This window comes from Lissotriton helveticus, chromosome 8 (genome assembly GCF_964261635.1).
Source record: "Lissotriton helveticus chromosome 8, aLisHel1.1, whole genome shotgun sequence".
Lineage (NCBI taxonomy): Eukaryota > Metazoa > Chordata > Amphibia > Caudata > Salamandridae > Lissotriton > Lissotriton helveticus.
In genome coordinates this window covers 451,453,317-451,466,014 of record NC_136069.1, presented here as the reverse complement: position 1 = coordinate 451,466,014, position 12,698 = coordinate 451,453,317, and the positions used below count along the sequence as shown (strand labels likewise).

General features: G+C 42.4%; 1 protein-coding gene across 4 annotated transcripts in view; it reads right to left on the bottom strand.

Moving 5' to 3' along the window:
- Positions 1 to 12,698, bottom strand: part of LRCH1 (leucine rich repeats and calponin homology domain containing 1) — a 758,040-nt gene that overhangs the window by 395,382 nt on the left and 349,960 nt on the right. For all 4 annotated transcript variants that reach the window (XM_078657325.1, XM_078657324.1, XM_078657326.1 and 1 more), the window contains exon 3: positions 11,524 to 11,650. In XM_078657325.1, coding sequence (XP_078513451.1) covers positions 11,524 to 11,650 — 127 coding nt within the window. The remainder of the gene's footprint in view (positions 1 to 11,523; positions 11,651 to 12,698) is intronic.

Sequence of the window (12,698 nt, the reverse complement as noted above, 5' to 3'; positions counted from 1 at the left end):
CTGGTTTCTTTCATTCTGACCCATCTGGCAGAATTGTGTTATGCCTGTATTAAGGTGCATGCTATGCGGCGAAGAATGCGTGTTGGACACCTGTCTTACACTACAATCAGAAGTACCATTGGATGCAGATACTTTGTTGGGTCCAGTAAAGGCTCATGCATTGTGCTGTCCCCAGCGGCTACCTATCCTGATGACGGCATTCGTGGAGACTTCACCACTACGATTGAAGAGTAGTGAAGTACAAGATGAAGGCAGCATCGACCAGGTACAGCCTTCTGTAAGCAGTTCTGATCGAACCATCATTGAAAGCAATCATGCGCATGACTGCATGGTAGCGACATTTTCCAACCTAGTCGAACTTTCACCAGAAGCTGTAGACTGTTTTTTCGAGAACCTGTCTGAAATGATGTTTTCACCGGAACAGAGAGAATGATTTTAAACAAACTTGCACACGGCGTTCCCTGTACTCTGAATTTGGCCTTCAGTCTTTTGAAAACAAAGTGACTGTGAACTATTTTTTCTCTTCTCCCCTGAATAGCGAAAACTTTTTTCCAATTCCAAAATATTTACCTTTTTTGGCACTTATCTTCTGCTTAAAGTAAAACTATTCTTAGAGAACAGAGCTTCTATTCTTAGGAATTCTAGAGACGTTACATTACCTCAAACCTCTAGTTTATATGCAATTAATTGTGTTTATATGTGATGAGATGGTCTCGCAATTTTTTTCTGTATCTACAGCCATTTCATGTGTAATTTCGCAAATCATTCATGCTGATATAAAATGTGCATCTCCTTTTTGAATGATTATACTGCTTGAATGCATACAGTACCTATACTCATTTCGTGCATTTTGCATACGCCATTTTTCAAAACAAACAAAGTTATTTTTTGGGGTGGTTCGGTATACACATGCATTGTTAGTTATGTTTACTATTGCTTAGTTTAGTAGATATGTACATAAAATCGTGGAGTGGGTGTAGTGTGTTTATCTAGGTACCTATATTGATACTCCTATTTCTGACCCTTGTCCGGTTATTAATTCACTAATGTCCATACACCGGCACAGAAACCCGTTTTCAGATTAGGTCATAGCGCATGCTGTCACATTAAGCAAGCACTATCCCTCCAGCCCTCTAGAAAGCACACCGAGTTCTCAAAACAAATCAAACCTCCAGCAGACCTGGGAAATCCCCCGCAGCTATTGTTTTGATTTCGCTCGAGAACTCCTGCAAAGAATGTAAGAACGACCAGTCCTTATGACATTCTTACTGACGTCCTTATGTCCATCCTTACGTCAAACTCGGCACCTTTCAGGTATAAATATACCAATGCTGCCCTAAGCAGAGCGCGGTGGTGACGAGCTTGGAGCAGCGCTACTTGCCGGAGAGCCCAGCTGATGCAGAAAAGCCCACGGACGCTGCCCCTCCCTTTTGACGCGCTGAGAGAGACGCTGCCTTTTCTCCTGCCGAGAAATCCAGCCTCCGGCGTTCCCAGCCGCCCTCTCGGGTAACTGGGATATCGAGTCCTGAGACAGAGATACCAACCCTCCAGCCTTCTAAATCCCAGGTACTGAACTGACTAACCCCTTACAGAGAATTCTTGAGTCAGATTCTTGGCAAAACGAACTTAACTTAAACTGCTACTTACTTACTCCCTCCCAAGTATTAGGCTTAGGTCAGGTACACCGGGGTAGGCGTAGTTAGAAGCACCAGTTGAGAACGATTAGTCAATGTATATATGTATGTATATCTTTTATCCATTTTAAGTATCATATGGCTAAGAAACCATATAAATGCTTTTACAGTATTATTTTATAATTCTGTTTTTACTGTATGCACTTTACTTAACTATAAGTATTGCAATAATAGCGATTCATTTCTCTTGTATGAGAACTGAGACTGATCAATAAATAACATCTTTTTATTGAAGCACGCCCATCTCTTATTTCTCTACAAACTGGTGAAACTAAGAATGCACGTACTGAATGAGTAAAATAGTTGTCTTTTGTTTTCACACGACTCTAGAGATATACTCTTGATTAGGGGAGAGCAAAGTTGTCATGTTCTATGGTTGTCAGAAACTAAATCCCTTCTTGTCTATCCAGGGAGGTTAAACTCCACGCCTATTCGAGAAAGTTTCTAGTGAACTCTGAGCTTGCTGGCACACATAACTTTAAGTCTAATATCGTCAGTAGAAGACCTAGTTAACCACAGTCCTACGTCTATACTATTGAAGATATTATTCCAATGCGCAGAGCCTATTGGGATAATAGGAACTACACTACACTAACTCCATTGAAAGGTTAAGAAGATTAACTGTAGCGGCTTAATCCCCAATCATAGAGATGCAGATTACCAGTCCGAGCGCAACACCCTTCCCTGTTGCTGGGACAGATGATCCTCCCATAAAGGCAGCTTGAGCAAAGGACAAATGCTTTTGCCCAGAACCTCTGGGTAACTTACTCTTCTGGTCAAATTTGGTGACACTAGGATGTATTTATTTATTTTTATTATTTAAGAGTTTTATATAGTGCTGGAAAGACCCGAAGGCATCAAAGCGCTTTTCAACATTATCACGATGAGGTCTTTGGCACGGTCATTCCTGGGCTTCTTTAGGAAGTTGGGGGACAGGCAGTGGCAAGAAAACATGCAGGAGTCCCGACCTCTACTCTAGAGGGAAAGCATCTCCAAGAGAGCTGCTTTGGGAACTCCAATACACAAAAGAGCTGACATTGTGTATTTCCAGAGGTGGCAAAAAGATGTTACAGGGTTCCCCTCATTGCTGGAAGACGCCCTGTGCCACCTCAAGGTGAAACTGCCATTCACGATCCGCTGAGCGCTTGCGGGTGCGTGAATCCAACTCCAGCAAAAGAAATAGGTCAGTGGTCCACCCACTTCAGGAGGTGCTGAGCCTCTTGAAACAGGGCCCAGGACTCCATCCTGCCCTGCTTGTAGCTGTCACACATGGTAGTGGGGTTATCCATAAGAACCTGCTCCAGACTTCCTCTGATGGTGTGGAGGAAAGCCTACAACAAAAAACAAATCACCCTCAACTCCCAAAATATTTAATGGTTCTCAGCCCACTGGGATTTTACATCCCCCTGCAACCCTGTATGTGTCACCAGGTGTGTTTAGCTAGCTGGATGTAGGAGGCATATAAACCCAAGAGCCTTGGCGTTATCCGTACCGACATCCAGGACAGAGGCTGAAATATTAGGATAAGAGCCTGAATGTCCTGGACTCTCTATTCTGGGGGAAATGTACAAAATGATATCCTATCCAGAATAGCTCTGATGAAGAGGAGCGACTGAGTCAGTTGTAACTTTGTCACATTGATAGTGAACATCGACAATGGTAATAAGTTCACCATCATGCTGTGGTGGTTGATGACTGCCTGGGGCAAGTCCCACTTCAATAGCCAGTCGCCGAGGTAGAGGAAGACTACCCCGACCTCCAAAGGTGTTCTAAGACCCCGCCATCATTTTTGTGAACACTAAGGAGCACTTGTGAGGCCAAAAGAAAGAACTGTAAACAGAAAATTATCCTGGCCTACTGTGCTCACTGAATAACTTGTCAAAAAAGAAACAGTCAAAATACCAAGAAGAAGCTCTGAATCTGTGCCTGGTGGCGTGAAAAAAAGGTACTCCTATGTCAGCGAGCATTGGTACTAGTGCTTATATGTGGCTACGATCATCACTCTTGGAGTGGAATAACTGTGAGAAGCCACACGATGCCACCAACCAGTGAGCAGGAGTACTGATTTTTAAGTTTCCAGATCCAATTTGACACCTACAGAATATTAATAAGTTTAGGAATCTGAGGATAAAAGTATCCATAAGACAGTTAGTTCATGCTCAGTTCATCCATTACAAAGTAAAATGGTACCTTTACACTTGCCTTACTTTACCTTTTCCAAAAGCTATAGCACTCAGAGTAGGCAGAGCTACAAAATAACAGCTTGACAACTGGAAAACCCCATCAAACCTAATGCACAGCATACAACATTCCCAACCAAGTCACACTTCATACCGGCATGCTCCAAAACACAAACCCCTGGTAGGTTCTCATTCAATCGCCCAAAGATGATAAATACACAGATACAAGGCTCAGTCTCCCCTAAATCTTTGTGCTTCAGTCCATGTTTAAGTGCTATCAAAAGTGTCTAGGGTCACTGTTGATCTAAGGATGATAGAATTATTTACACTCACACAGAATATCTCCACCTATTTTTAAAGATGCCAGGGCGTTTGCCTAATAAATTAATATCAGGGCACCTTAGACAATGTTAACTTTAGGATCCCTTTGAATATCAAACAGCTCCCTTAATGTGCAAGGCTAAGCCTGTCTAGATACTTCAGGTATCTGGACGAGGACTCCATGATGAAGCATGTCAGTAGTGACCCTAGTGGGTAAGGGTCTGAAAAACCCTAGGGCTGATTTACACAGTGGACATTAGAGAGACAGAGAACTAATGATAGCGGGTCCTCTTTTGTAAACAATGACCTAACACTTTCCCATATATCCTGAACACCCTATCTAACAGGGAAACTGGCCTGTCATTACCAGGATGCATCCCAGTTCATTTTCTGTTGGTTGGAACAATAATTGTCTTAAACCACAAAAATGGAATCTGGCCGCAGAGTTAACATACTCCCATGATGTGTTAAGGTTATTTGTCAAAAATCAACATCAAGCAACAGAAGTTCAATGGCACCGTGTGTCGGTGAGGCGCCTCATCCTGCACCATAAATATTAAGGCACTTAACTTTCCCAGTAGAAACTGAATATAAAGTATTTCTCATTCCACAGGTCATCTCAGCTACTGCCAGGTTGATGGGAAAATAGGAAAACATTTAGCTCTGGTCATATCAAAAGTCACACTCATCCTGACCATATCAAAAGGCAGGAGTGCTAAAAAAATAATTCTAGACTCTTTTTATTCAGTTTTAGACAGTGCAAATCAGCATAGCAGAGACAGTCACAATATAACTTAGCAATATTCAATTTAGTAGGTTCCTTTATCTTACATTTGTATGACTGGCCCATGTGGGTCTGTGTCATATAAGGAACAGGCTATCCTTCCCTTTGGTGCTGTACCGCCACCTCTAATCATAGATTAGTTCCTTCCAGTGAACTGGTGTCAGGTAAATCTTACCAGTCTATCCGTTCCACCTCTAGCGCATGCCTCAATTGTAGGTAACTGTACTGTTACGTGGGTGCCAGCCCGTATTTAGTTTGTAGGGATTCGATTGGTTCAATGTCTCATATTTCCCAGCATGCAGATCCTTATTCGATCCAATTTTTGTAATCCTTTCAGTTTAGCTACTTCCTTTAATTGTCCTCCTATCTATGGGGGAATTGCTCCCAACAGCCTACCCCTATATCTCACATATCTCACCTCTGTGTCCCAGACGGTCAGTACACTTTGAGTAGGGGTTATTAGGCCTCTTATAGTGTCTAGGCAACCACATATGTGAACATACTTCTTTGGTTACACGTTTTCCCTTTCCCCTTTAGTCGCCGGGACATCCCTTGGGGGGAAGCCCCAGTCATTTATTAACTGGAATTGCGTCAATCAGTAGTAAGCTCTGATATCCGCAGAGTCTTTAGGGCTACTCTGTGCATTTCCCGGTGCAGTATCCAGTGTTCGATCTATATGGTCGAAGAAGGTCTCCGGGACCTTCCAGGGAGTGTTCTGAAGGACTTAAAGGAACTTGGGCAATGCAGTTATCTTAGAAGTTGGCACTCGTCCCATCAGTGAAAGAGGCAACTTTTTCCATCTCTCTACGCCGATTTGGAAGTCCCAAAAAACCCCCATAAGTTATTTTTCAGAAAGTTTGTATGGTCCCCTGTGATGTCTGTGCTCAAGTACTTGAGGCAGTACAAGATCCTGGAAGGGAATTACTAGGCTCAAATTCAGAGATTGTGAGACAGACTTAGACTGGTGCATGCCGGAGGACCGGGTGATACAAGAGAGAAGAGGATGCCCACAAAAATGGACCAGAATCTGGGGAACATGGAACGAAAGTCGGGGGATGATTATGTACACCATTCAGTGACACTTCTCCACAGGCAAGGGGCCACTTAAATGAATAAAACTTGGAGTGACCATTTTGGTAAGCTATACTCAGGAGATATAGAGGGGTCGCATACTCAAAATCTAGAGCACAATTTAGAATTGAGTATTGTGCCACTAAAATTTAGTATAGAGGAGACTATGCAGGCAATAGGGGCTATTAAGGCAGGCAAAGCGCCAGGATCGGACAGGATTCCTGGAGATTTGTTAAAACACGATGTGGAAGTATGGGGACCATACATTAATTTACTTTGCAATTCTATAGTGGCTGGAACGCCAATCCCCGAAAGCTGGAAAGGGGCAGAAAGTGTGACAATATTTAAAAAAGGAGATCGTTATGATCTGGGCAATTATCGCCCAATTAGTTTAATTGACCTTTTACAGAAGGTTTTCGCCAGGCATATCTTAAAACGACTTATAGAATGGATAGAAGAGACCCAAATACTATCTAAATACCAGGCAGGGTTTAGACTAAAAGTTAGTACAGTAGATCAAGTGTTCAGGTTCATGTGTATCTGCTGGAAGTATATTAACATAAGGAAGGGTAGCTTGTATGTGGCATTCATTGATCTGCGGGCCGCCTTTGACCTCGTCCCACGGAACTTACTGTGGATAACACTACAAAGCATGGGGGTCCCAGACAAGCTACTTAATGAATTAATCCGATTACACACAGAGAATTATGCAAAAGTCAGATGGGGAAAGGACGGCGAACTATCTAAGCCCATACCTATAAACCGTGGGGTGCGCCAAGGGTGTGTATTGGCACCCACGCTGTTTTCATTATACGTAAATGATATACCAGCGTATCTAAGGGATTGTGACCATGACTCACCTAGGTTAGGAGATGAGGCAATCACGGCATTACTTTTTGCCGATGATACAATCCTTATCTCTCAGACCCCGAAGGGTCTCCAAAACCTGGTGAATTCCTTTAATGGCTATTGTGAAAAGAAGGGGCTGGAAATAAATTCTTCTAAAACAAAATATATGTCTTTAAATCCACAAAAGTCTTTCAAGAAGAATTTGGCCCTAAATAATAAAAAACTGGAATATGTGGAGAGCTTTAACTATCTAGGTATTACACTGGATAGTAACAGCTCATGGAAGGGAGACCTGACAAAGAGTAGGTTGGCTTTCAAGCAAAATTCTATGCCCATCCTAAAAGTGCACGGAGCTAGCGACTCCAAAGCCATTACACCGGCATTGGAAGTCCTTAAAGCAAAGGCCCAATCGGCTGCACTCTTTGGAGCTGAGGTTTGGGGGCATTGCTGTAAACACAATTTTGAACGGGAAGAAAACCACTTTGTGCGCAGGTTACTAAAAATACCAACTAGAACGCCCCTAGTCCCAGTATTTTTAGATTTGGATCTGAAACGTACAGACCACCAAGCAGCCCTCAGGCCATTGATGTACTGAGTAAGGCTATGGACAACCCCCGAGTTGTGTAGCTATAAAAATGGATTAATAGAAATAACCCAGATTGACGAGTATAAGAAAATTGCATGGCTAAAACACATCGAACTTTGGTGCACCAGGTTAGGGCTGTCCCATTTTTGGAATGAACCCCATAATATGACCTCTGTGTGTAAAAAGATTTTAAAAAATACCTACTGGTCCTATGTTAACGAAGAGCCATCTCACTGTCCATCTATTGGTTCATTGTCTCAGAAATTTCTGTCTATAAAAGACACTGCTGCATTCGAATCGTTTATGGATGAGATAAATCCACCTCTAGCAAAAACTTTATATTTGCAATATAGATATTGGGTACTACAGACCAACGCCCACACATGCAAATGGGGAGATAGCAATGAGGATGGTATCTGTACCCTTTGCCCACTAAAGGCTAAGGAGGATGATGTCCATCTATTGTTTTTCTGCTCTGTTTATGCACTACCTAGACAGCGCTGGATAAAACCTCTGTGTAAAAATCTGGGCGTCAGGTCATTTAAAGAGGCTGAGCGTATCATAAGGTCTAATACCTCACAATCGGTGGTTTTTTGTATAAGCAGATTTCTATTCAATGTGTTTCTTATTAGAAAGCGCCTTGGTTATAAACTATAATGTAATAATGAAATCTGTAGTTTTCTCCCATAATGTTAAACAACGTAGAATGCACTGAGTTCATTTTTGTACAAATCATGTGGTTTTAACGTTTTTAAATCTATGTTTTTAGTCTGGCTTTTATAATGAAATAACCTTTTTATGGTTTTAAATTGAATCTTAAGAATAGGCATAACTATCTGTATAGAATTAACTGTTACTCTGCCCCAGTACATATCAATTGCATTGTGTTATTCGATAAATTGTCATAAATTGTACCTTTCCCTTCTCAATTAGCCCATGTTTGTTTATAGTTTATTTTTGTGTACTTCCTGCTTTTATGGCTATCAACCGAAATAAAGTTGAACTGAACTGAATAAAATTTACAAGACCTTGGGCCAGATGTAGGTAATTCATATTTACCGACTCTTAAATACCGAATTTTACCGATTCAGTATTTAAGAGTCGGTAAATATGAAGGGGGGAGATGTAGGTATTTCAGATTCTGTAAATACTGAATCGTTAAGATTCGGTATTTACCGAATCTGTAAATACCGAATCTGTATTTCCTATTGATTCCTATGGGCTGTGAAGCCCATAGGAATCAATGGGAAATACCGATTCTGTAATTACAGAATCGGTAAATACCGAATTTTGCAAGGGTGCAGGGGGTGTCACTTTGACACCCTCTGGCACCCCAAAAATAGGCATGTGCGCCATGTGGCACACAGACATGCCCTAAGGGCATGTCTGTCTGTCACATGGCTAGGTGTGCATGCACACATGTGCATGCACACCAGAATTCGGTATTTTAACACCCAATTGGATTGGGTGTTAAAATACCGAATCTGAAAGGCCTGCGGCACTCAAAGATGTGCTACCTACATGTGCTTTTACAGACTCGGTATTTTTACCGAGTCTGTATTTACCGATTCGGTAATTTTACCGAATCTGTAAATACAGATTCGGTAAAATACCGATTCTGTAAAGCATGCTCCTACATCTCAAAATCCAATTACTGGTCGGTAACAGCCGAATTCGGCCGTTACCGACCGGTAATTGGCCACCTACATCTGGCCCAAAGTATGTTATAAGCTCTGATGTAATCAAATTGGTTCCATGTAGCGAAATGATTGATATTGTACCTATGCACCTGGCTCGGATAAAGGTAATGATACTGCACTGTAATTTGTTTTTGTTTTTCTTTGTTTGTTCAGGCAGTATGTGATACCCTCTGGCGTGAGTAATGTTCTCCACTCAGACCGGTCACCTATCTGGTATAGGATTGACTTGTCCCAATTTACCTGTATCCCAAGTATTTCTCGTAGGTTCAGAAGATAGAGTACCATGGGGATGGAAGTCCAGGGGTCCAACAGGTATAGTAAGATGTTATCAGCATATAGGGATATTTTCCTGGGTATCTCACTGTTTCTGGAAAGCCCAGGACGTTGGCTCCCATTCTGATCCAGCACACCAGCCGCTCCATGCACAGAGCAAAATGAATAGGGGGCACCACTGCCAGGAGCTCCTTGCCAGCCAGATTGGTCTGGAGAGAGCCCCGTTGACTATCACTGTAGCTGTGGCATTTTTATAGTGTAGGGCAATCCAACTACTGAATGTCTGACCTAAATTAAATCGTTTAAGGACTTGGATGAGATAGACCCAGTCAAGTGAATCAGACGCTTTTTCTGCATCTAAATAGATCAACACTAATGGGTCTCTAATCCTCCTTACCCTGTCAAGCCATGGCTTCAGACTCCAGAGATAGATGGAGGTCGATCTACCCTGGATGAAATCCATCTAGCCTGGTGGACCAACTGAGCTAAGACTTTGATTAGTCTCTGTACCAAGACTTTAGCCTCTGTGTTTAGAGCCTCCAGCTGACCTAGAGCCGTATAAGAACCTTTATATGTGTACTTTCGCTCCAGTGCGAACAGCTCAGCTTCTAGGTGAGCTGCTTGTTTATCTTTATGTTTAAGCTTTTGCGAGATGAGGTTTTGTGCTCTCTCAGGACAGTTCTATAGGCTTTCCTTACAACTGTTGTTGAGCCTACCGACTGGACACACTTTTAACCAATTTGAGGACACAGCCATAAAAAGTTCAGCACTATCAGGTACAACCACCAGGCCCTAGAAATAGGTTTAAAAATTGTGGCCTTTGGCATCAGTTTGGGTACCTCTGTCCTACCTTATTCTATGGCTACAGTACTCAGCAAATATAAGCTATATGGCTAGACAATGTAACAACAAGGTAGACTCAAGCAGAGAAATGCCGGATGGGAATCGGGGAAACTATGTAGAATTTGACCTAATATAACTGGGGGTGCCTAGTTATTCCACATTCAGGTCCGTTTAACTCATAATTGGAAGATGTTCGGGTATTAATGTTCGAGTTAGTAAATTTAGCTGCTGTAATCAGGGTAGAACAGGCATACAGGGCAATCAAGCAGTGCCCAATGGGCTGGTCTGACAGGTCATTGTGTGGGCCACATTTTGGCTGCCTATGGGCCCGTTTTATGTTATGCTGGGCCACTTTTTACGGTTGTTTGTCCTGATATTAAAACAAGCATTGCCTACAGCAAGCACAAATCTATATTTTGCAAAGCACTTATACAGAGTGTCTTAGAGGTTTCACAGCTGACCCTTTTTGCAAACTTGGGCCACTTTTTTAGCTTGCTTATTCCCTAATGGGGACAACTTTTATTTTGGTGCCCGGGCCTATTTCCTGCCCCCGTTGGGCCCTGGTTGTAATACAGGTGTGGTGCAGCGGGCAGAGTGGCTGACCCCGTAGCGCAGGGTTCACGGTTCGATCCCTGGCTCCAGCTCAGCTCCATCCAACTCTGGGCAATAGCTCACTTAATCTACCAACTGCCCCCAGCGCCTTGAAACCCTTAAGGGGGTGATAGCTTCACTCTTTACAAATAGAAATACATAATGATCATTATTATTATTATTAATGCCCCCTCCCTCAATTCATAATCGGGCCCTACATCGGAGAGAAGTAACAAACATGGTGAAGAAGAGGCAACAAAAACTGATAGGGCCTCTCGAGCATAAAGTGTGACCAATATTCTCAGCTAAGGAACACAATCTGTGTTTGCTGCTCTTTTTAATCAAACACGAGCTCTTCGTGGAAGTCCTGCTACACTTCACTCTGAAAAGGGGCATCACAGCGTGGGTTTCGTCTGAGAGATTCAGATGTGTTTTTGACCTAGTTACAGTACAGGCAGAATGTGATGTTCCCTTGAAAAGCTTTGATGTCTGAAGGCTTCTCGAGGCTGCCAATCTGCTTAATTTGTCTCTGCACCATGGGCTGTCGTCAGAAAGTGGCAGGAAACCCTTTAATCCTGTAAAAGGCTATGAAATAAAACAGTCATGGAGAATGAATTGCACAGAAACATACCAATTCCATCAACTGCTGTAACTGGTCTATCTCCTCTGGAAGGCAACATAGTTTATTGTTACTTGCAATTAAGACTTTTAGAGGAAGGCCACACAGGCACGCTGGCAAGGATGAAAGCTGATTCCGACTGTAAGAGAAGAAAAAACAAATGTAAGAAAAGCGTACGTGTGCAAGGAATCACATTTCGTTTTAATGTATCCCAAAACGAAAACAAATAAAATTGAGAGAATGCATTCCTCTAAGAGAGTAATGTAGAGCATGGATTGATTTATGTTTCTGTTGGCCAAATCTTCTCATAAAGAAGGAAACCGAAGAGGTTTGGCATTTATATATGCATTACATTGAAATACAAGTCATTTTTTTGAATTAATTACTCTCAGGAAATCATTCCAACCAATGCGGTAATTCATTTTCGGGTGTAAATGGGACATTTTTGGCAAATCAGGATTTCAACTTGTGGTGTAATATCGAAATGATAACATTCCCCACATAATTTTTTGCCAGTTAAAAACACTTAAATTTTTGGAATGAAAAACCTCTACATTCTTTCTGAGTTTCATAACGTGTAAAGGGGAAAACATGACATTACTGCATTATCCTTCATGCCTACTTGAGGTAGTCGGAATGGTGCGGTAATACCAGACACAGAAGAGCCCCCTCAAGTTTCGTTACACCACTAACCAGAGGTAATTTCTCATGCAGCATTACTTCATCGTTTTAGCACCGACCTCTTAACAGTACTTTAGGCGCTCATTACAAGTTCCCTGTTAACTCCCTGGGGTGATATCGGAGTGTGAAATAATGGTTCCAGCAGCTATCTCCCAGTGCTTTAACAAGGATTATGAGCTATTTTCAGCGGAATGGGGATTAACATGAGGGCCCAGGAATATCAGTTCACATTTCACGTTTGCCCCCCTCCATGGGGAAATAACACATTTAAAACCACATGCATTTAAGACCTGTTTGCTACAGGTGGTACATGTTGTGGAACCTTTTTAGGTCTCGCCTAGCGAACGCAGCGCATGCGTTGCTTCGCCTTGGCGAGACTATTGTTGTCGGTTTGGTGCGCAGAGCGAGACAAAAAGTGCGAGCCCGGACAGGCGATGTGCACGCGCATGGCTTCTCCTCTCTAGTGTCTCCTCTCTAGCGATGTTAGCTTTCACAGGCTCCCATCG